The following is a 25,174-nucleotide window of genomic DNA, read 5'->3' on the forward strand; positions in this document are numbered from 1 at the left end:
CATTCGTAAGACACCATTACACTAGTACAGAAAAATAATTCGTGCTAGTTTTGAGCGGATGGCTGTATTTTTGACGTTTTCTGAGCGGCCGCAGGGTCAGAGGTAGCGCGCTCCGGACTGTGAGCCGGCCGTGTTGACGTCACATTTACCCTGAGCAGCATCATGGCCCTGCGGCTCCGCCGTAGCCGCCCAAGCACCTGAAGTTCGTGCCGAGGGCGCCAACCAAGAGACGCGTCGGGCGTAATTGTCCGAAACGCCAGTCGCCTTGGAAATAAAGGCCCGTTTCGACATATTCATGGTACTACCGTGATAATGAGTCTGACACTGACTTATATCAGCCAAGAGACAACTCCGGGCAATACTTTTATAGACTTCACACTAGGATTAAGACCGCCCGTAAAGGTAAACGTCATACCTTCGCGTCCGAATTCTGCAGCGTTAGGAAAGATAGGCTCCCTTAAGCAGCTCTGGGTTTGTGCTGAGTGCTTCCGGCGGAACAGGGCCGGACATTGAGCGTAAAATTGACGAAAGGAGCAGGGCAAGCGCGAATACACACCAGGAGGCTTCAGGTAGGCTTAACTATAGAAAAAATAGTGCTTTTAACAACGTCTTATTTTTTAAAAATTATTATTTCAACACTCGACATTTTAGCTGTCAGACAGAATGGCTATCGCTTACAATTTCTGAAATGACAACTAGTGCAAATGACACAAGGAACAACGCCGTGCTTTATATGAACAGAAGCCGGAAAGAAACTGTTCCATTAGTCAAAAATAAAAACATTATTCAACCTACTCTCAAGACGTAAGTTGCCACATCAGGAGCAGGGGAGTGATTCACGTGTCCATGCGGTATCATCGATCGCGCATTGGTGATTAGCTGAAGCGGTGAAAATGTCTATTTCCTGCGCATGCGCCAGTGCTGCGCAGCTGATATGCGCTACACTGGTATTGTATGAAATTTGATTTCGCTGAGCTTTACTGGAGATATCTCATTCCGTTTTCAAACACTCTTGGTTTTCATGTAAGAACTGCTGTCAGTTTCATATGCAGCTTACTGGAATCGTAGGCCAAAAATACGGAAACACAAAAGGTATATATTGTGCAGTAGGCACGCAGCAGTAATACGAGCTGAATGAAATGTCATAGCCTAATACGCACATGTAAAATATTCACAGAAATGAATGGAAATACGATATTGTTAGGCGAAAGTACACACAGGTAGCTGTCGCGGTTCACTGTCAGGGACGCACCACCATAACTAACCCAATCTGGCTTCAGTGTCGTCATTTTCCCCATACTACACCAGCACATCGTCGTCGCCTGGATACTGCATACCGCGGGAGAAGCAGAGTCCCGGTGCGTACTGCACAGGATAAAAAGAATAATACGGTTTCAGACGGGTGAGGAACAGAAATTCTGGGTGAGGGGTTCTGGAAGGATTCTTGGGCTGCAGAGAGGTGATCTCATAGGTCACATCGGTGAGTTGCCGCGAGAAGCGGTAAGGGAGCACGTAGCGAGGCTCAAGTTTCTCGCACATGCCCACACGGCAGGCTGGGAGCCAGGAGGGTAGCAGACGTCACGATGACGAAGGTCGTAATGACGCTTTTGAGAGCGCTGAAATGCGCCAAGCCGGTCTCGAGCAATGTGGCGGGTGGCTTTAGCTCGGGCGATGGTGTCTGAAGCATTTCTGCAGGTAGAGTTGTCAAGACGCCGCAAGGTGTCGAAGGGTAGTAAAGGGTCGTGGCCGCAAAGTAGATAAAATGGAGAATATTACCTGTATCATGCCGTGAGGAGTTATAGGCGAACGTTAGGAAAGGTAAAGGTAGAGCCCTGTCACGATGATGTTCGTAGGACATATATATTGACAGCATGTCGGGCAGTGTGCAATAAAAATGCTCAGTAAGACCATTCGTTTGTTCCTTTGTAGACGGTAGGTTGTGAATTGGTGACGAGTATCGCATGAGCGTGGAAGGTCATCAACCGCCTGAGAAAGGAAGCAGCGGCCGCGATCTGTGAGTATAGTCGGCGGCGCCGCTGGTGGGGATAGTTCTGGTTATAGCATATCGGCAGGTATAATCAGTTGCCACAGCAATCCATTTCTTCCCTGAAGTGAACGTCGGAAAACGTTAAGAAGATCAAATCCCACACGAGAAAACGGCTCAGTTGGCACTGTGAGTGGTTGCAGGGGTCCATTAGGTTGAAGTCTTACGGCGCTGACACAGCTCACAAGCAGCTACGTAGCAACGGACAAAGCGGAAGAGAACATTCCGGAAAAATCGTCGTCGCACACTGTCGTACTTGTGTGACACTCTCTGGTGTCCTGCTATAAAGGCGTCATGAAGTTTAGCGAGAAGAGTAGAGCGCAGATGAGCCGGAACGATCAGTAAAAGACCCGTGCTATCTGGACGCATATTGCCTCGGTATAACGTCTCGTTATGAAGCACAAACATTCTGGCGGAAGGATCGGAGTTGTTGCGCAGCTGGTCAATAATTGGTTTGCAAGGCAGGATCACGACGCTGTTCGGAGCCGATGTTGGTAATGTCTGAGATGGGTAAAACGTAGTTGTCGGCAGTATGTTTGGATAAATAGGGAAGACCTAAGTGATGGCGGGACAGCAGTCAGCATCTTGGTGTAATTGGCCTGACTTGTAAACCACAGTAAATGTGCATTCTTATAAGCGCATTACCCAACGACCTGAGCGGCCAGTGGGGTAATTAAATGAGGACAGCCAACACGAAGCATGGTGGTCTGGCGTTGCGCAGAAGGACCGCCCAAGCAAATAAGGACGGAATTTAGTCAACGCCCAACAAGTGCAAGGCAATAAATATCGACTTAAAAAAAAAAAAAAAAAAAAAAAAAAAAAAAAAAGTGCAAGGCTTTCCCGCTCGGTGATTAATTGCGCTCAGAGGAAGATAGCAGGCGACTGGTATTAGCAATTACGCGAGAGCAACCATGCTGGTACTGGATAAAGACAGAGCCAATATCATGGCCGCTAGTATCGGTGCGCAGTTCTGTATGTGCAGACGGACCGAAGTACGCCAGGACGGGTGAAGCGGGGACGGCGGAAGTAAGCGCTGTGAAGACGTGAGCTTGATCACGGCCCCATGTGCAAGGTACAGGGTCGTCCACTTCTAGCTAGAACACGGTCACTGCTTTTAAAGCAACATTGTATCTGACGCAGGCAGATATCGATGCAAAGCGATGCAAGCACACAGAGACACGGATGTGCTGCTTCACATGGCCAGCCACTTTAGATTACTGCGTGGCCGGGTCGGATGCAATGTTGCTTTAAAAGCAGTGACCGTGTTCTAGCTAGAAGTGGACGAGGCTGTACATTTTTCTAGAAAACAGAGCTAAGGACCTAGTGGCTTGTTGTTCGATGTAACAGAATTGATGCAGTTGGCTGATTCGGCTTGAAGGGAGGGTATTCTCATGATGATTGGAACAGGTTATGCAAACAGGAAGCCTCGAGATGGCCAATATTAAGACAGCCTGCACAGAGAACAGTGTTGGCATGACCATGTATGAAGCGGTGGCGTGCCTTGTGGGGACATTCAACGAGGTCTTAATCTTCAACATCTCAGAGAACATGGACGGCACTCTGCATCTGCGGAGCTTTTGACAGCGCTACTTCAAAAACATCATCCCCACCTTTATAAGTCATAAACAAGCGTGTTCACAAAGGTCCCCGGTAAGACGCTTGGCGCCATAAATTTTCTTGGCTTCTGCATTGCATGGGACCTTGTGTGTACAGGACATGGGTTGTAGACCAATGACGACTACTTACGTTATATTCAAATCCTTGTATTTTCAGCAATTCTCGACTTCTAATAGATTTTGTTTTTAAAAGAGCAAGTACTTCAATTTTCTACATTTATTTGAATGGGTGGTGTTTGAAATTCAAGCGCGGGATGATATGAATTTCAGGCTACAAATGTGTCCACCAATCAGGACTTTCCTCTACCGCCATCAGCGGCAGTGGTGGTATATCTGCGGAACGAGCTGTGTACGCTATCGCGTACAATAGCGACTACAGCATATTATTAAGCGAATCCCAGGTCTACCATAATTTTATTGAGTGTCGTTGCGCGGTATAAGTTACTCTGCTAGGCACTTGCTTTCGTTGTGACGAAGCATATCACATTTTTTTAAAGTACGCATTATCTTCAAGCGATCTATTTAATATCAATGACGAAACAAATCCACATTGGATACCGCAATTAAATTACGCTCATGAACATTTAGGTTAGCGGTGCCCATAAGGTTTACTTATGCTTTGCGAGCGGCCAAACAGTTTCTTGAATTCTGAAGCATTAAAAGCTGCTAAATTTGGCTGCACCTAAAAGCTTTCTTTGTTTTTCATTACAGCATTTTTTTTAGCGTGTGACTGCATTTTTTCACTGCGCTCTCATAGCACACTATCACGATAAAAAAAAATTGGCGACCGAAAACTATGGTAATTTTAAAAGCAGCGTAATTCTCCTAGGCTATAAAGCGGCATATCTTATAGGATGTTTCTGATGTCGAGTAAGTGCGTGGATAACAAGAAAAATATGTGCACATTTCGCAAGTGCACATGTTTGTTGCATACGAAAATCCCCTAATATATCAGAGTTCAAGTTAACAGAGATAGAACCAAAATTTATGTAACTTCGCAGCAAATATATTCTGCCACATTGGAGCAGCTTTTGATATAGCGCACAATAATAGCAAAATGAAGCACAAAGCAACTTAAAAAGGAAACAAAATAACTTTAAATATGAATGATCATCTTTGATGATGCCGTTATATCTCCTTTTCCGCTTAGTTCTATTTCTATCCAGACCTAGCTAAAATATTTTCAAGAATATTTTTATTCTTTGCTATGTTGTTCTTTTTTATATCACAATTTTTATTCGGGGGGTTTTATGCGGTTATCATCTTCTCCTAGTAAGTGACATGTACCTTTTGTTTTTTTTCAGAAAAAAAACAAAAATTAGGAAATATACATTATGAAGGTTTAAAATTTATTTCTGTAACTGGCGGTGGTGCGAAAACCCAGAAAAAGTCATGTGGTACCATCTTTATTAACAAAATATAACGCAGCCAGATTATAACGTAGGAAAAACATGAAATATTGTGCTTCTTAGTGTCATGATTCTCCCTGATAGCCGTTTTCTGACAGGTTTTGTCTCCTCATAGATTACGTGACATTTAAATTTTTATGCAAAGCATGAGCTGCCTTCCATTAAACTGAAAAATACTTATCAAGTAATGCATCTTCATTTGCGAACACATGGTACGGCTCCTTTAGAACAAGTATAAATTTGTTGCCTTGCTCGCTAGCTGACTCAGAGTTCAGAAGACACCCTTTTTCCTTTTTTTCGTCGTACGTTTTTTGATACTTGTCTTTAAAATAATAGGAAAATTCTAAGTCCGCGCAGAGATAGCCGTTTTCTTAAGATATGGGACGTTGTAAAACATTATTTGTGGTCTGGTGGTGCATCTTCGCTTCAACAAAGTCGCAATGTGGTAAGTACTTTATGGAAATCAAAACAAACACTCGTTTCTGTCAACATTGGAGCGGAGTCATAAAGCTTTATTACTAATGTTTTTTTGTCTTTATTATGCCGCCTAATAATGTGCTATCTCGCGGTTTGCTTCTTCGGTAATTTTGTGGTGGTTTGCAATATTTTTTTGTCTTTAACCAAACCTAGTGACCCTTCAGTTGAGGCCACATTATGCACGTGTAAACAAATTTTTATACCTCACGCTTTTCTTAACTTCACACGTTCTCGAATTCAAAGCCTGTTACATGAGCATTAAAAACACAAGTATGTCCCGAAACTTTTCGTTCTGTTAAATGCGAACTTAAGTCCCTACACAAAATTTTCTTAAGTCAAAAAAGCAGAGTTCGGAGACCCCAGAGGTTTGGTAATGTTTTTCTTTTCACACTCATTGAAAAACAAGCACATTTAACCTGAGACATCCTGACACCTTCTGCGAGACATTTAGGTGGCCTTTATGACTTTTTGTAGCTTTATTGAATTTACGCTCAGTGATCCCAGTAGAATACCCCATGGGAGGTAGGAAAATAAGAGCCAGAAATGGAGGCGCTAACAAACAAGAACTTTTCTACCTTTAGCCATCGGTACCCGGAACAATTATCAGATATGTTCAAGTTATGTCGGGACAAGACAGACCATAGAAATTAAACACATAGATAAAGACACAAAACAAAAATTTGGGGTATTTACCTTACAGTTCGAACTCTGAGATTCAAGTAGGTAATGCCACAGCCGAATATGCCGCCCGAATTCAGGCACTTTGGGCAGCCGTCTAGGCGGATAATGATTAGTATGTTAGAAAAGAATTTACCACTATCAGCACATTTTAGTTTCAAGGGGTACCTATTTATAAAGCAAGTAAACTTTTTCACTTCATTTCTTGCCTTCAGCAAACTTATTTCACGTCAAAGAGAGTTTTAGAGACCGAGAATAGGTTATCAAAGCTCTAATTGATTGAGGTAATAGTACCGATGCAATTGATCTGATATTATAATCAAGAACTAAATATTGTAGACGTGAATATAGACATCTTTGCTAAGGCATTATTGTTGATAAGAATTTTGGTATGCGTGAAACCAGTCACCGTGAAATTAAAGTTGTGTGTTCATAGTTATACAGCAAAATTCGTATTGCCACACCGCTGACCATCTTCTGGCGCCACCAGGTGGCCGAATGGCTTGGCACGTGGCTAAGCGTCATCCTCGTCTCTCTCGAGTTTTCGCTTGATTAAAAAGGGCCAGCTCGGTTGTTGTGCTGCTTGCTACGTGTGTTGGTGCATTTGGTGGATTGTGCAGGATAAGATCCCATGTACGTTGCCCCCGAAGACGTCAGTGACGCTGCTCATCAACGCGTGGATGCGACTCCTGTCCATAAAGCCAGCCGTCGCCTGCGAGGCCTACAACCGGAGTTTGAACCGCTGTCCACCCCGCTACGAACCATGACATCCACGACGAGCAGCCAGACAAGCCAGCCTTTCAGCAACGCCCCACCGTTCGTCCTTCTCGCACCGCTATCACCGCCATCATTTCATGGTGAGCGGTTAGAGGATGTGGAAGACTGGTTGGCCAGTTTTGACCGTGTGGCTGCATTTAACCAATGGGACAATGAGCGGAAGCTAATGAATGTGTACTTCGCGCTGCAAGACTCGGCCAAGTCGTGGTTCGAGAACCACGAGGCGTCCTTTGTCAACTGGGAAGCCTTTCGCCGTGAGTTACAACATTCAGCTCGAGTGCACGCAAAGAAAATGCAGAGATTGCAATTCGTTCAAGGTCTCAACAGTCAAATGAGAGTGTGGCCATGTTTGTCGAGGACATGATGCGGCTTTTCAATCGGGCCGACCCTACCATGCCTGAGGCAACGAAGGTACGGCACCTCATGCGCGGGGTGAATGAGCAGTTGTTCGCTGGCCTCATTCGCGACCCCCCAAGAACTGTCGCAGATTTCGCGAGAGAAGCTACCAGCATGGAACGTTCCCTGCAGGAACGGAGTACCCAATACGGCCGCCAGGCAAGCGTAGCGGCCACACCCTGCTGCGCGTCCGTGCCAGCAGCCAGCGACGAGGCATTGCGGGAGCTTGTGAGGAGCATTGCCCGCGAAGAGCTAAAAAACCTCCACTTGAATGCTCCCTCTGCAAATAGTTATTCTACCGTGGACGTCATCCGTGATGAAATTCGGCGAGCGGTGCAGCCACCATCACCACCAGCACCACAACCGGAGCTATGCATCATGACTTATAGTGATGTCTTACGTCGACCTGCTCCCGAGCCAAATCCATTCCGTCCCGCTGTCGGACCACCGCCTCGCTACATGCGCCCCGTCGAGCAGCAACAAGATCTGCGCCCCGTCGAGCCACAGCAATACCAGCGTCCCGCTATCAGCAAGGCGCACTTGTGGCGCACACCCTACAGACGACCGCTCTGTTATCACTGCGGCGAACCTGGTCACATTCTTCGCAATTGCCCATACCGGAGAATAGGCTTGAGAGGATTTCCGCCAAACGCGCCTCGACCCCGCTATGGCGAAAGACCACAGGAGATTGAGGAGTACCTGGCCGCTAACGAGATGCAGCCAACGTCACCACAACGGCGGTCGCGATCGACATCTCCGAAGCGTTTTGCTTCGCCCAGTCGGTACTCTTCCTCTGGGCAATTCAGAGGCACGTCCCCTAACCGGGAAAACTAAACACGGCGACCTCCGGGGGTGGGGCCGCCGCTACGTTTCAGATTAAACAGCCTCCACCCGACGATTTGACGCGACGGCCCGAGCGGCGACGACCCGATCCGATGAACTTACCGACGTGCTGCGAACGCATTGTTTCCGGGGAAATTTTTGTAACCGCCGAAAGTTGTGATGTGACCGCACTTGTAGATACCGGCGCCGATTTCTCCGTCATGAGCAGCCAGCTAGCCACGGCACTCCGTAAGGTTCTGACGCCTTGGTCTGGGCCAATGATGCGTACCGCCGGTGGTCATGTAATGACGCCGATTGGCATGTGCACTTGCCGCATAGAGATCTGCGGTTTTACTTTCACTGGCACATTTGCCGTATTACAAGAGTGCTGCAAAGATCTGATTCTCGGCATGGATTTTCTTCAAGAGTATGGTGCGGTTATAGACCTACGGGAGCAGCTCATGGTATCGTTTTCAACGAAGCAATCCGTTGATAGCAACACGGACTTCCGGAAAACGATGTTGCGCGTCTGTGACGACCACATAACGATCCCTCCGCGTGCGAGCAAGTTCGTCACAGTCGAATGTGATCATAGCACCGGCACGAGTGGCATTGCTGAAGCTAACATGTCACTGCTTCTAACTCGACAAGTTTGTGTAGCTCGGGGCCTTGTCGAACTTGTCCGTGGCCAAGCCAATATGCTAGTGACAAACTTTACATGTGAATTCCAACATTTGACGGCGAACACGGCGGTCACTTATTTTGAAGAACTTGGAGAATGTACAGGCCAGTACGCTTTAACCAACACGTCAGACCCCGACAATGCGACGCATACAGCCATGCAGACTGGTGTGAACCCGCACCTCTCGCCCAGTGAGAAACGCTGCATAGAGAATCTTGTCAATTCGTTCCGAGATTGTTTTGCATCAACCTCCAAGGTTCGACAGACGCCACTAACGAAGCACCCAATTATAGTTGCCGATGACCAACGTCCACTATGTCAGCGTCCTTACCGGGTGTCTTCAAAAGAACGTGATGCCATCCGCCGCCAAGTAACAGAAATGCTCCAGGAAGACGTTATCCAACCGTCGACGAGCCCCTGGTCTTAGCCTGTTGTCCTCGTCGCAAAGAAGGATGGAACCTTGAGGTTTTGCGTGGATTACAGACGCCTCAACAACGTCACGAAAAAGGATGTGTACCCCCTGCCACGCATAGACGATTCCCTCGATCGCCTTCGCCATGCCACTTACTTTTCGTCCCTTGACCTCCGCAGTGGATATTGCCAAATAGAGGTTGACGAGCGAGACCGTGAGAAGACCGCTTTTATTACGCCAGACGGTTTGTATGAATTTAAAGTGCTCCCGTTTGGCCTGTGTTCGGCCCCTGCCACATTTCAGCAAATGATGGACACTGTACTCTCTGGTCTGAAGTGGCAGTCATGCCTCGTATATCTCGACGACGTTGTGATTTTCTCGGACACGTTCGACGAGCACCTGAAACGTTTGCGCGCTGTCTTCGAGGCCATCCGATCTGCCGGTCTCTCTCTAAAACCCGAAAAATGCCACTTTGCTTTTAACGAGCTGAAATTTCTCGGCCACATTGTCAGCGCTTGAGGTGTTAGCCCAGACCCAGAGAAGACGGCCGCTGTCTCTTCATTCCCCAAACCAGCGGATAAACGAAGCTTGCGTCGATTTCTCGGCCTCTGCGCGTACTATCGTCGCTTTGTTAACAATTTCTCCAAGATCGCTGAGCCTCTGACCCGCCTGACAAAAGACGCCGAGCCGTTCTTTTGGGGCCCCGACCAGGAAAACGCTTTCACGGAACTCAAGTCCCGTCTCCAATGTACGCCAATACTTGGCCACTTCGACGAAGAGGCCGACACGGAACTGCACACGGATGCCAGTAACGTTGGCCTCGGTGCGGTCCTTGTTCAGTGGCAGGACGGTGCAGAACGTGTCATTGCTTACGCCAGTCGCACTTTGTCCCGTTCCGAAGTTAATTATTCAACTATCGAAAAGGAGTGCCTCGCTGTTGTGTGGGAAGTCATGAAATTTCGTCCGTATTTGTACGGTCGTCCGTTTCGTGTCGTGAGCGACCATCACTCTCTGTGTTGGCTGGCAAACCTGAAAGATCCATCGGGTCGGCTTGCTCGATGGAGCCTTCGGTTGCAAGAATTTGACGTTACAATCGTGCACAAGTCCGGCAAGAAACACAGTGATGCTGACTGTCTGTCCCGCGCCCCTAGTCCCTGCCACGCGGACGGCTCCGACGACGATTCCGTTTTCCTTGGTGTTATCGCGACGTCCACCTTATCCCGAAAGCAGCGGGCTGACTCTGAACTTTTACCCCTCATTGAATACCTCGAAGGAACCGTGTCATCTCCTCCTCAGCTCTTCAGGCGCGGACTGTCGTCATTTCGCCTGCGTGATGGTGTGCTCTACAAGAACTACGGTCCAACAGAAACTGCTTACCTGCTTGTAGTACCCACAACGCTACATGACGAAGTTTTTCGTGCGTGCCACGATGACCTTTCTTCCGGCCATCTCGGGTTTTCTCGCACATTGGCACGGATACGCCGAAAGTACTACTGGCCCAGGCTAGCTGCCATTGTGCACCGCTACGTCCGTACCTGCCGTGAGTGCCAGCGGCGGAAAACACCACCCATTAAACCAGCTGAGCTCTTACAGCCTATCGATCCCCCGAAATTCCCATTTCAACAGGTCGGCATGGACTTACTGGGCCCATTTCCGAAGTCCTCTATGGGTAACAGGTATATAGCGGTTGCCACTGACTACCTTAGCCGCTACTGTGAGACCAAGGCCATTCCACGTGGTACCGCAGATGAAGTTGCGCATTTCTTCATTCACAGCATTGTACTCCGTCATGGTGCGCCAAAAGTCGTCTTAACTGACAGAGGAACCTCGTTTACGTCGGCACTCACGAGTGAGGTACTTCGATTCAGTGGCACCACCCACCGCAAGACAACAGCCTATCATCCTCAAACTAATGGACTGACTAAGCGGCTTAACAAGACAATTGCCGATATGATTTCTATGTATGTAGACGATGATCATGGGAACTGGGACCGGATTCTGCCGTACATCACGTTCGCATACAACACTGCACTCCAGGAAACAACACGCTTCACTGCATTTCATTTGGTTCATGGACGCGAACCCTTGACTATGCTGGATGCCATGCTTCCAGATCCTGCTCCCTCCACTGTCGTAGGGGCTGACCAATTTATTCGTGACGCAGAAGCTGCACGCCAGCTTGCCCGACAGCGAATTCGGCACCAACAAGTACATGACGCCCAGCGCTACAACCTGCGACACCGAGAGGTGACTTACACGCCCGGCGACCAAGTCTGGGTATGGAGCCCAATACGGTTGCGAGGGCGCTCTGAAAAGCTTCTGCGGCGATACTTTGGACCTTACGAGGTTCTCCGCCGCCTCAGCGCGGTGAACTACGAGGTGCTACCACAAGGCACTGTACGCTCCTCTCGGCAGCCGAAATCTGAAATAGTTCACGTTGCCAGAATGAAGCCCTATTACAATCGGTAAACCAATTCAGGATCCAAACCAGAGCCAGCGACTTTCCCGTATTACTCGCCCCGCTTTTCGACTATTCCCCTACGCTTGCGGCATCGGGTCGATGCCCCTTGGAAGGGGGGCAATGCCACACCGCTGACCATCTTCTGGCGCCACCAAGTGGCCGAATGGCTTGGCACGTGGCTAAGCGTCATCCTCGTCTCTCTCGAGTTTTCGCTTGATTAAAAATTGCCAGCTCGGTTGTTGTGCTGCTTGCTACGTGTGTTGGTGACAGTATTAAGATACACGCATTTGCTTGCATGCGCTACATTCCTTACATTATGCTAATGATCCGAAAGAAACAAAGAAATACAGGAAGGGAAATAAATGAGTGCAAGCTTTCTCGGTTTTACCTTTGTTATCCATCGAATTTTCTTGTTTCACGGTCTAGGTCTTTGTTTTCGAGCTTCATATTCTGTAATGCTGCTTGCGAAAACAATCATGTGTGTCAGCCATGTTTTCTTTAGTTCGAGGTGAATGATTTTACTGTACTGCTATTCATCTACCCTAGCATGCTCTGACCAATATAAAATATATCTCAACTAGCATGCACGCAAACTAGAAAGAAATATTCACCCCTTTAATGCTCAAATGTAAGGCCTGGGTACTTGCGACGGCTCGTTATTGATTATCGGTGATATGGCGTTATGCATATAATCATTTGCAGGTTGCCACTGCAGCAGACTCAACCAGCATTGCACGCAGTGATTCATGTAGCCCCATGAAGCCACACACACTACAGCTTTTCGCACTGAATTTAATCCTAGTGCCACCACGCCGGGACCCCTTTTTGCGCACTGTGTGCCAAGTGAGGCTCGCGCGGGCGTTGCCCAATTTCGTTGTTGCCACGGAAAGCATGCCAGGGCGTCTTTCTAGTTTTTTCAAAGAGGTTGTCAGCAGTGTTCGAATTCTGTCAGCTCGCTTCTCGACAGAATACTTAACTTCAGTGAAAAAGAAGAACCTGTATAAAGCTGTTTGTGACGACTTCTTCCCTGTTCCTGTGTACAGAGCCTTGTATAGCGGCCGTCTAGGTCAAGACGTACTGAAGCGTGTCAAAAGAATGCCAGTTTCTCCTGGGGTAAAGACGTTTTTCTTTAAGTTACATACAGGAACAGGCTGAAGCGCTGCATGCAGCCGAAGAGAGCGGACGCATTTCACATGGCCTCCGCGTTTGTTCGACTTTTTTGGCAGCTTTTCGAAGTTTTCACCCGGATTTGTTCTCTGAATCAAGTGGCGGAATACGCAAGGACCACGGCGACACCAAGTTTGGGCAAGTGGACCTCTTATTCGGCATTTTTTGGCTTTTCAAGACCTGCTTGGAGTAGCTAAGCCTAACGGACGCTTCGACGAGCTAAGCCTAGGGAGCCGACCGCGTCCTCGCGGGCCCTACCCGAGGCCGCTCGCTGTCGAAGAATTTAAGCATGGAGGCCCCACGGGCAACGGTGGTAGCGTCTGCGGAGACGCCGGCAGAAGAAAGAAGTACCGAGGGAACGCACCGGCACAGCAGCTCGCAGAGCTTCTGCGCCGACCCAAACGTGACACAACCACAGGCGGCGGCTGCAGCATCGGCGGAGACGCCAGCAGAAAGAAGAAACGGAGCCGTATCAGCCGCGGCAACTACCGGAAGTGACTAACAGTCAACGTTGTCGCCTGCAAATCAAGAAGAAAATAGTGCTCCCAACGCTGGCGAAGAGTATGATGAAAAGATGGACCTCGGCGCTTTCGACGATGAAGGGAAAGACCAAGGGGGCTGGTGCCGCTCCATAGGCGGCAGATACGCCCCAGAGGAAAAAGTGGCAGAAGTATTAGCAAGAAGAAGGGAATGAAAAACACTAAACCTGAGGAAAAACAAAGCCATGGCAGAGAGGATGGTCGACAAACTGCAAGTTCGCCTACCATCGGGAACAGAGAAGATTGTCCTACGACCAGCGGGAGGAATCGACAACATAAAGAAGAAGCTGGAGGTTTTTGCTGGAGACGCTATACTGGAGGCGACCGGTCTATCCCCCATGGCAGAAGAGGACATTGTCTTCAACAAAAATAACCAGACGATCCTAATATCAACCCCGGACAAGGAAAGGGTCGAGGCTTTCGCCAAAATCAAGAACATCAGAGTCGGAGAAGAAGATGTTGAAGTGACTGGCCACCCGGCGATGCCCGAGGGGGGCAAAGGCGTCATCTACGGGATTAATCTGCAGTTGACGGAAGAACAAATACACAAGGCGTTGGACAACCCACGGAACCCAACGTATGCGGCAGTAAGAAGACTAGGAAGGACGTCCGAAACAGTCATCATTAACTTCAAAGAACTGGAAGTACCAAGGGCCGTAAAATTCTTCAGTCAATGGATTCCATGCAACCTATATAAGAAAAAGTACGACGTGTGCTACGCATGCGGCAAGATTGCGCCCAGGCAAGACGTCTGCCCAGATCCAACCAGTACCCGCTGCCGAGGCTGCGGGCTAAGAAATCAGCCAGAGGAGCATGCCTGCGAACCGAAGTGTCTTCTCTGGGGGAAAAAGCATCAGTTAGGGGACCCGACATGCAGGGAACTCTACAGGAAGCCTCACTGGGTTAAACAACGCGACGCGGCCCAGGCCGAGGCTAGGGCCGAACAAGACAAGAGAGGAGCGACCACGGGCAGAGGCAGGCCTCCAAAGAAGGTCATGCTTCCACCTGCGGCCAAAAAACAATGATCCGAGTCCAGGGACACAAGTGCACCCAAGCCGCCACCCAGAGACCAGACCCACTGGCCGGACCTACGGGAAACAGGAGAAAAGAGGACCCACTCTGGTATGCCTGTCAGCTTCGCAAGTGCGGTCTCCCATGATATGACACCAGAATTAGAGGCACAGGCCAATATGTTTAAAAAAGAGATAGAAAAGAGAGATGAGGAAAATCGCCATCTAAAAGAAATAATTAAAACTCTAATGATAACAAGTTGGGCAGCTAACGAACACTACAGTGCAAGCTACGCAGGCGGTGCAAAAAAGACCACTTACCCCTGTCCAGAGAATAGCCGCCCCACAGGCGCAGCACGAGGGCAGCATGGATGTAGATACGGTAGGCACCGCAAAGAGGAAGGCAGAGGATCATGAGACGGCTCAACCGGAGAGAAACAAAAAGATGCATAAAAACATTTACGAGAGTGAACTAGAAGCACGCCTCAAGGAACACGAGAAAAGCATACTAAGCAAACTAAGTGATATCATAGATAAGAAAGTCCAGGCTATAACAAATCAAATGAACTCACTTCTGACCGTGCTAGGAGGCGAAGAAAGAGCTCATCCCGATCCGAAGCCTCTCTCGAGGCCGGAAGCCCCGTTCTCTCACTCATCATGGACAAGACAGGGACCATAATTTGGCAGTGGAACTGCAGGGGCTTCAAAAAGAAAAAAGCATTGCTGCAACAGCACATTCTAAATCAAGGAGAGCCTCCGCTTGCTGTGGCGTTACAAGAAACAGGAAAGCCCCCAGTCAAAATTTCAGGGTATCGCACATTCGACAGCGGAAGAGGGGACAAATCTAGAGTAGCCACCCTAGTCAAGAATAACATTGCGGCCATTGAACCTGACGCAAGTACGGATGAAGTGGAGGCCGTACTCGTAGAAATTCTCACCGGCAAAAAGAATAGGGGAGGCATATTTGTCCTGAACGCCTATAGCCCCCCTCGTCACAAAAAGGCACAGTTTGAGGCGACATTTAAGAAAGCATTGAGGACAGCAAAATCATGCCCTCTGCTCATAGTGGGGGCTTTTAACGCAAATCATCACGAATGGGGTTACTCCAAAATCGATAGGAAAGGTAGAATGCTGTGGGAAGCGATTCAGAAGACAGGACTCTCGCTATTCACGAATCCGAACAAGCCAACCAGAACGGGTAACAGCATCTGCTGTGACACATCACCGGACCTAACACTAGGACACAGGACGGGCAAAACGTTGTGGAAGAACACGAGCGAAAATCTTGGCAGCGATCACTTTATAATCGAAATCCAAATTGATAGGAAACTAGGGGTGCCTATACATAATTCAAAACAGGCCACCGCAATTGACTGGGACAAATTCAGGGATATCAGATCAACAGCAGACTTAGGTGAAATCGGAAACATAATAGAGTGGACGTCAACCGTTGTCTCACACGTAAAACAGGCCACCGAAACAATAGAGGGAGATGACCTCCCATTCCGATTAGACAACAAACTTAGAAATATGTGGAACCGAAAAACAATTCTCGAGAATAAGCTAAAGCGCCAGAAATGGAACAGGAAGCTCAGGAAGAAAATAGCCGAGCACAATAGAGAAATAGAGAGCTACGCATTCAAACTAGAAGAGAAAAGGTGGGATCAAAAATGCGACGAGCTAGAGAAGAATATGAGCCATCCCAACACGTGGCGGATGCTGCGTCACCTCATAGACTCCACCAACACCAAAACCCACGCTAACATTGAGCAAATCAAGGCCAGATACAAATTTGACGGAACCGATGAACAGCTCATCGACCGACTTAAAGACATATATATAGGCCCCGCATTCCCGGCAGTGGATAAAGAATATCAGGGGGCGGAGAATCCGCTACTGGACGAACCCATTCTAGTAGCAGAGGTCAGAGCTGCGCTCTTTGACCTGAAAAGAAACACAGCACCTGGACCAGAGAAGATATCCTACGGCATGCTTAGGAACTTAGACGACAACTCTGTAGTTCACCTTACAGCATATTTTAACAAAGTTTGGGAATCCGGGCACGTCCCTAAACACTGGAAACATGCCAACATAATTTTAATCCATAAGAAGGGCAAAATCCCGGGTATAGAAAATCTCAGGCCAATTTCACTGACCTCGTGTCTAGGCAAATTAATGGAGAAGGTAATTCAGACGCGACTAACTCGATTCGCGGAAGAAAACAGCATCTGGCCCTACGAGATTGTAGGTTTCAGACCACACCTTAGCGCTCAAGATACCATGCTAAGGCTCAAACACGATATAATAGACAAACAAAAGACCAAAGATACAAGAGCAATATTGGGCATAGACTTAACCAAAGCGTTTGATAATGTCAGCCACTCGGCAATCCTTGACGGCCTGTCAGATATTAGCGTAGGGAAGAGGACCTTTGATTACGTCAAATCATTTCTCAAAGACAGAACAGCAACTCTGCATATGCAGAGCCTCAGCTCGGAAGAGAATCATTTCTCAAAGACAGAACAGCAACTCTGCATATGCAGAGCCTCAGCTCGGAAGAGATTAAATTAGGAAACAGGGGCACCCCACAATGGGCCATCTTATCCCCCTTCCTATTTAATCTAGTTATGAAAGACCTCCCGCGCAAATTAGGAAGCATCGAAGGGCTAAAAACGAGCGTCTACGCAGACGACGTCAATGTTTGGCTAAATGAGGGCAGTGATGCGTCTATCGAGGAAAGGCTCCAGCGGGCAGCCGACATCATAGACCTCCATGCCAAGAATAAGGGTCTGAGCTGCTCCCCGAGGAAGTCGGAACTACTAATCATCAGGCCTCGGACGAGGACAGCCAATGCATCTCCTCCCAGAATCTCGATAGAATTGAACGGGAGAGAAATTGTGCAAGTAGATGAGATCCGAATTCTGGGCATGCTCATAAGCAAAACAGGAAACAATTCCACGACTATAGCTAAGCTAGACGCGCATGCAAACCAAGTAGTAGGCATCATTAGAAGAATCTCGGCCAGAGGTAGAGGGCTAAAGGAGAAGAACATGTTGAAGCTGGTCCAGGCCTTTATCTTGAGTCGGATCTGCTACTCAACCCCATTCCTTAACATCAAAAAAGCAGACAAAAACAAGTTAGACGCCATAATAAGGAAATGCACGAAACGAGCACTGGGACTCCCAATCTCGACCTCAACCCTGGCACTAGAGGGAATGGGGGTGCATAACACATGGGAAGAGTTAGCGAAAGCAACGAAAACGGCGCAACTCGAACGCCTAAGTCTAACTGAGACAGGGCAACAAATTCTAAGCTGGGTAGGACTACAAGGGAACAGAGGCACTAGACACCAGACGTTCCACATTGAGTCCAAAATTAGGAAAGCCCTCACGATCTCACCGATACCCAAGAACATGCACCCACAACACGATCAGGAAAGACGCCAGCACAGAGCCAAACACTTGGTAACAAAACTAAGCAGAATGCCACCCGAGACGGTTGCCTACACAGACGCCGCTTTTGACGATGACGGGAACTCTGTCTCGGTGGTAGTCGACGGGTCCGGAATAGAGCAAGGCAAGATATATACAAGCGGAGTAGACGCCACGGCAGCGGAGGAAGCGGCGATCGCCCTAGCGTGCGTTAGTACGAACGCGAAGGTGATCATCAGTGACAGCAAATCAGCAATAAGGAATTTCTGCAAAGGCAAAATATCACACTACGCGTTGGACATATTATCAAAAAACAACATAGACAGAGGGATCACCCTAACCTGGGCCCCCGCTCACACCAACATACCAGGAAACGAAGCGGCCAACGCCCTTGCCCGAGCGCTCATTATCCGGGGGGGACGCCGGCCTCAACCTAACTTTAAAGTCGAGATGCTCGCGACCTACAACGAAGTCATTGAGCACTACAAGTTAGGACGGCGGAAATATCCACCCCCAGATAGGTCCCTCACATCCACAGAGGCAGTCACCTGGCGCCGCCTGCAAGCCAAGAACCACATGTCTCCCAGATGGAGATACCTCACGCAAACTGGAAATCCGGAGGACCAATTCTGCAGATTCTGTAGTGATATAGGAACGTTAAAACATATCCTCTGGGAGTGCAGCCACTCCCCGGGCTACAATTTATTCAAGGACGCAGAAGCATGGGAGACCGCGCTTCATAGCGAAGACCCGGCGACACAGGTCAACATTGTCCGACTGGCAACCGAAGCGGCGAACTGCTTTGTCTACTAGCCCCTGCCTCTTGGGGTGACATCAGGCTCCCTGGACGCCTGCGAGCGGTGCCGGAGCTCCGGTGTCGCCTCTTCCGGACAATAAAAATTTTCACCACCATCACCTATCGGTACAAACTTTTTTTGAAAGCAAGGGCTTTTATCTGCCATGGGGTTCACTTTGCTTAATATGTAAACAGCCAGAGACAATAGACCATGTATTTCTGCACTGTTGGGAGGGCGTCTATTTTTGGGACGTGCTGCAACGAACTGTTAAAAAACAATTACCATTAGACTCATACGGGATTAGATTCCTGCCAACTGAAGATAATGATGGGATTCCACTTGATACGGTTATGCTAATAGGCCTGCACAGTCTATGGCGGTCCAGAATGGCGGGTTTTCACTGTGACCCTGACGCCTGCCCTGCAAGGCTCTACTTCCGTGAGAGTATACACGCATTGGTTGAAATGCACAAATTGAAGACCACTGTGCCAGACTGGATTTCAAGAGTCGAACTATTATGCGAGCTGAAGGAATTTTAACTTGACAAAGGCAACTCGTATGAGCCTGCCGGCTTCTGTATTAAGTGTCATGCTTGTGGTAACCGCTCTGCTGTGAGCATTTGATTGTAGCGCGTTTTTGTTGGTTTTGTTGTGTGTTGGTGATGACCGGCAATAAAGAAAAAAAAAAAAGCCGGGGTGGCGCAGTGGTTACGGCGCTCGACTACTTTTCTCAAGGACGCGGGATCGAATCCCGGCCTCGGCTGCCACTTTTCAAGGCGCCCGTGTGCTGTGCGATGTCAGTGCACTTTAAGAACCCCAGGTGGTAGAAATTTCCGGAGTCCTTCACTACGGCGTCTCTCATAGCCTGAGTCACTTTGGGACGTTAAACACCACGAACCAAGCAATCCTAGTATAATTTGCGTACCGTGAAATTTAATTCGAGTGCCAAGGATTTAATCAAAGCGCCACCTCGAATAATGCTAGTGCCAACCAATTTAATCTGTGTTCCAACGCTCACGTTTCTGTTATTTCATCTTGGTGCACCTACAGGCTTCAACGGCGGTCCCCGTTCTCGATGTACGATTAGGATATCGGGGCATTGCTCCCCGGCTTCCATGGAAGAAATTTTCTTCCGTTAAAATGCATGCGAAATGAATGAAACACGCAGACTACCACCTGCTTATAGTATACGGTCACGATCCACCACCGTCCGCCTCTACTCCGTCGTCCAAATGCAGACGACAATGCGGCACACACAACGGAGGCACAAAGATTGCCGCCTGCTTTGCAACTTGTGTGTCTTTAGCAATGTCTTTATGTTGTAGTGAAAACATTTCTATTTCTCACAAAAGGAAGTGTACCTACTTCTAATAGTGAACGCACGTATCTGTGCTTTCCTCCATTCTCGTGACATTGAGCAAAAGCAGGCGACAATCCGGCAACGAGTAAACGGAGGCGCGAAACCTGCGTTCTGCTTGGGAGAGTTTTGTAATTGGCTGTGTAACTATTGTTTACTGATGAAATAACAAAGAGCTAAATTCGATTCCGCCTATTAAACGTTGTTTTAATTGCTTATAAAATAATAGTAGCTTTAATCATAGACATCTTATTCTATATATTGCCGCGAACTATTCAAAACTTGTGTCTTCTTTTTCTGGCAGCCGCCCGCATGCGGCCTTATACCTGCGATTTTCTCCGAGAAGTAGCCTTATTGTTGTAGCCAGAAATATGGCGCAAAATCACAATCACGTGATATTGTTTGTTGCGCCATATTTCTGGATACTATGTAGCACCGATTTGTCCCTGAAGCTGTTGTTTTGAAATACATTTTCATCGTATATGTCGCGAAAGATGCGCCGAGATATATCTCGAAGATTGCAGCCATTTGCGTGTGTTTCTACAATTTGCCATGGTATGCTAGTCCCCTGTTGCAGTTCTACCGCGATCTTTCTTCGCAGCTTTTAAACTGAGCGTTGATGCGTGAAACGGGCATTCGTAGGTCGACGGCCGCCGAACACGTTTGTTGCTATCGCCGCTGCCGATTGCGTAGTTCTTATGCGGGGGCAAGTCAGCCCCAATGAAGAATTTGTTCCAGTGAACCTCAAGCCTCCTCATTTGTCGCCAACGGCATTGTCTACACTACGGGCAACATATACTAGGGCCATTTGTTTAACCAACACCGGCTACACCAGTGTAGGAAATCTCCTATACCTACAATAGATTATTGCTGCATTGGTGTAGCTAGTGCAGATTAAAAAAGTGGCTCTACTGTAATCAGCAGTGCGCACGTTTTGGGCTAATTTGGTAAGACGCCCGACTGCTGTGCCGGAGTTCCCGCGTTTGATCCCGACCGCGGCGGCTGCGTTTCGATGGAGGCGAAATGAAGTGGCGTCCGTGTGCTGTGCGATGTCAGTGCATGTTAAAGAACCACAGGTGGTCGAAATTACTATGTAGCCCTCCACTATCTCTCCCTTTTCTCTCTCCCACTTTCACTCCAACCTGCCCCCTTTTCTTACGGTGCGGTTTAGGTGTCCACAGTGCAAGTGTGACAGATACTGATCCTTTCCCTTCATGCGAACCAATTAATAACAATAATAATAATAATAATAATAATAATAATAATAATAATAATAATAATAATAATAATAATAATAATAATAATAATAATAATAATAATAATAATAATAATATTATTATTATTATTATTATTATTATTATTATTATTATTATTATCGTTCTTTTTTTTTTCTTTATTTCCTGGTGTGCTAAAAAATTCTCTCACTGTGTATATAAGTGATGCTACTCATTGTTTGCTTACTTTCCGTGATACTTTTCGTCTCAGTTTCATTTCATGTATTATTTATTTATTTTTTTTTGTGTGTTCTCTCTTTGTGTGTAAACATGTTTGTGCTTTTTCATTTTTTTTTGTGCTGCAGCACAAAGACCACATGGTTGTTCCTGCGCACATTAAATAAAGATTGATTGATTGATTGATTGATTATTATTATTATTGGAATAAAAAGCCAGTAAGCAATAGTTCTAGGACACTGTACAGTAATTTAGTGCCGATATTGTGCGCTCTAAACGAATTTTGACTTGCATCAAGGCAATGCTTGTCATAATATTGACGAAACCTATTCTATAAGTTGACGCTTCGCTTACTCGTTGCATGGTTTGAAAAAATATTGTATTTCAATTTTTTTCTGGAATTCATGTCTCGTGCTGTGCATCCGTCTACCGTATTCATTTCCCACATATGAATAAAATTGGTTGGCACTCGGATTAAATTGGCTGGCGCTGGCATTATTCGAGTTGGCGTTTGTATTAAATACGCTGTCGCTATGATTATATGTTTGACACTCGAATTAAATTACAATCCACGCAGATTATATCAGTCGGCGCTCAGATTATTTCCACTAGCACTGGGATTAAATTCAGTGGAAAAGCCTGTAGTATATTTTAAATCTTATTTTAAGTGAAGAACCTTGAAGAATCACTGTGAGATGGGTGGGGTGGGGTGGCGTGGAGAATATTCCACCACAGAAATATTTGTGGAGGTTTCAAGCTCCAGTATTGAGGATAGCCCCGCCGGGGTGCCGAAGTGGTTACGACGCTTTCCTACTGTTCTCAAGGAAGTGGGATCAAATCCCGGCCTCGGCGGCCGCTTTTCGATGGAGGCGAAAAGCAAGGCGCCGTGTGCTGTGCGATGTCAGTGCACCTAAAGAACCCCAGGTCGCCTAAATTTCCGGAGTCCTCTATTGCGCTGTCTTATAGCCTCAGTCGCTTTGGGACATTAAACCCTACAACCCAACCCAGTATTGAGGACATGAAGCGGCCGTGTTATTCACCTCCTCATAATAGGGGATTTTATTTCGCGTTATGCAAAATTCTAGTCTCTTAGTCATTGATAATCCAAATTGTGCCTTCATCATTACACACGCATTTGTAGCATGAATCGGCCAACTAACACCGCATGTGCGAGGCCAGTTAGGGAAAATACATTTGCCTCGAACATACTTATTTACATCAAGTCGTAAACTGCTGCAATGTGCAAATGTGTGATAAATGAGTGCCCCATTTTAAACGAGCTATGCCAACGTAACCGCATGGCCTAGTGTAGCGTGACCGATTCGTGATTAGAGCCATATTGGCCAATTCTTCTCTCTTTTTTATTATCAAAGAAGTTTCCCGAAATGAGAGCTCCTTCGAGCCCCTATAAGTGCGAATTTCGACACTTTATATAATTCAATAACCACTCAATAACGAGTGACGTCGCGTCTCACCTGCTATCAACTTCCTCGGTTTTTTCGCAAAAATTGTCAAGGGCAATGCTAGAGAGGTATGTTTCGTTTTATTTCATTTCATTTTATTTCCTTAAAGGCCCCAGGAAGGGGCGTTACATAAGGGGTGGGAAACTTTATAAAAACATTGTTATTGTACATATTTTGTTTACACTTTCAAAGAACTTTGATGAGCAGGTGATAACAGCGATGTCACCTGGAAGGTCGTTCCAGTCTGCAGCAGCGCGGGGAAAAAAGGAATTCGAAAAGGTGCGTGACAATGGACGGGCGACGTGCACGCGATGACTGGTGCGGGGCGATATGCCTGCTGGGGGAAGAATCTAAGGGGCGACCCGCATGGGACTGTTGAATATTTTATGGAACAAAGAAAGGCTTGAAGTGCGACGACGGAGAGATAGTGATGATAAACCTGAGGTTGTTTTTATGGCAGAGACACTAACATCATAAGAATACAGGGCATGGATGAACCTGGCAGCGCGATTTTGAACGAACTCGAGAGAATTAATGAGGTAAGCTTGATGGGGATTCCAAATGGGTGATGCGAATTTCAGTTTAGACCTGACGAGTGAATTATAGGCTAAGAGTTTAACATGTTGAGGCGCGCAATGTAGACAACGTTTTAAGGATCCTAATGCTTTATTGGCCGATGATATTGTGTTAGTTACATGCAAATTCCAAAAAAGATCACTAGAAAGTCTTACGCCTAAATATTTATACGACTGATCAGGTTGTACGGGCACTCCAGAGATTACGTAGTGTAAAGAAGACAAGGAACGGAAAACGCTGCGGCATCGCCATCACCATCGCTTGGCTCCGGCGCCCATCTCTCGTGCTTGAAGCTGTGCCCTGCTGCTGACAATTCGACCCTGCTGTGTCCGAATTACTGGCAGCGCTAGACGTTCAAACGAACTATTAAATCCACATTTCACTTGGTGGAGGTGCGGGGTACCTTTCAAGAGCTGTGTAAGGGGGGCTATGATGGTTGCGAAATTCCGAACAAAACGACGAAAGTACGAGCAGAGGCCCACGAAGCTTCGCAGTTGTTTCAAAGTGGTCGGTTTCGGAAAGTCAGCGACGGCGCGCAGCTTCTCAGGATCAGGCAGAACTCCATCTTTACACACAACATGTCCGAGTATTGTGAGCTGGCGGGCACCAAAGCGGCACTTTTTGAGGTTCAGTTGAAGACCGGCGCGGGTTAGGCAGGTGAAGACCTGGCGAAGTCGAGTCAGATGGGTCGGGAAGTCGGTTGAAAAGACGACGATATCATCAAGGTAGCATAAACAGATGTTCCATTTCAGGCCGCGCAGTACAGTGTCCATCATTCTTTCAAATGTGGCTGGGGCGTTACAGAGTCCGAATGGCATAACATTAAATTCGTATAGTCCGTCTGGAGTAATAAAGGCGGTCTTAGGACGATCCGCCTCTGCCATGGGCACCTGCCAGTACCCGGAGCGTAAATCGAGTGAGGAAAAGAATTCTGCGCCTTGCAAGCAGTCTAGGGCATCGTCTGACCCTAACCTCTCCTCTTGGTCGCCAGCCTGCGATGATGCATTCGCGACACTGCGCAATGTCCTGACGTCACCGCCAATCCTTCGCCATTACGACCCTACTGCACCTACAGAACTTCACACCGATGCCAGTGGTGTCGGCCTCGGCGCCGTCCTCGCCCAGCGCAAGCCTGGCTTCTCCGAATACGTTGTCGCCTACGCCAGCCGTGCTCTCACCAAAGCCGAGTCCAACTACTCCGTTACCGAAAAGGAGTGCTTAGCAATCGTGTGGGCTGTAACGAAGTTCCGCCCTTACTTATACGGCCACTCCTTCGAGGTAGTTACAGATCATCACGCTCTCTGCTGGCTCGCGTCTCTCAAGGATCCGTCTGGCCGTCTCGGGCGCTGGGCTCTCAGGCTTCAGGAATACGACATCCGTGTAGTGTACCGCTCTGGCCGCAAGCACTCTGACGCCGACGCTCTTTCTCGGTCACCGGTGTGCTCGCCTAACTCATCGTCCCCTCCTCAAGCATCCTTGTCAGCACTCACCATTGAGGATATGCCTTTCGAGCAACGACAAGATCCTTGGGTTTCTCGCCTGCTAGATATCCTTGGCACTACTTCCGCGGCTGCGCATCCTCGGGCACTCCGCCGACAGGCCTCCCATTT

At 47.7% G+C, this 25,174-nt stretch overlaps 1 protein-coding gene across 1 annotated transcript in view; it reads left to right on the top strand.

The window, feature by feature from the left end:
- The first annotated feature begins 5,225 nt into the window (after window positions 1–5,225).
- Window positions 5,226–25,174, top strand: part of LOC146179798 (uncharacterized) — a 99,908-nt gene continuing 79,959 nt past the window's right edge. Inside the window, exon 1 of the mRNA XM_084580277.1 lies at window positions 5,226–5,514. Coding sequence (XP_084436403.1) covers window positions 5,448–5,514 — 67 coding nt within the window. The 5' untranslated portion in view covers window positions 5,226–5,447. The remainder of the gene's footprint in view (window positions 5,515–25,174) is intronic.

This window comes from Amblyomma maculatum, chromosome 9 (genome assembly GCF_055883805.1).
Source record: "Amblyomma maculatum isolate TAMU_Amacu chromosome 9, ASM5588380v1, whole genome shotgun sequence".
NCBI lineage: Eukaryota > Metazoa > Arthropoda > Arachnida > Ixodida > Ixodidae > Amblyomma > Amblyomma maculatum.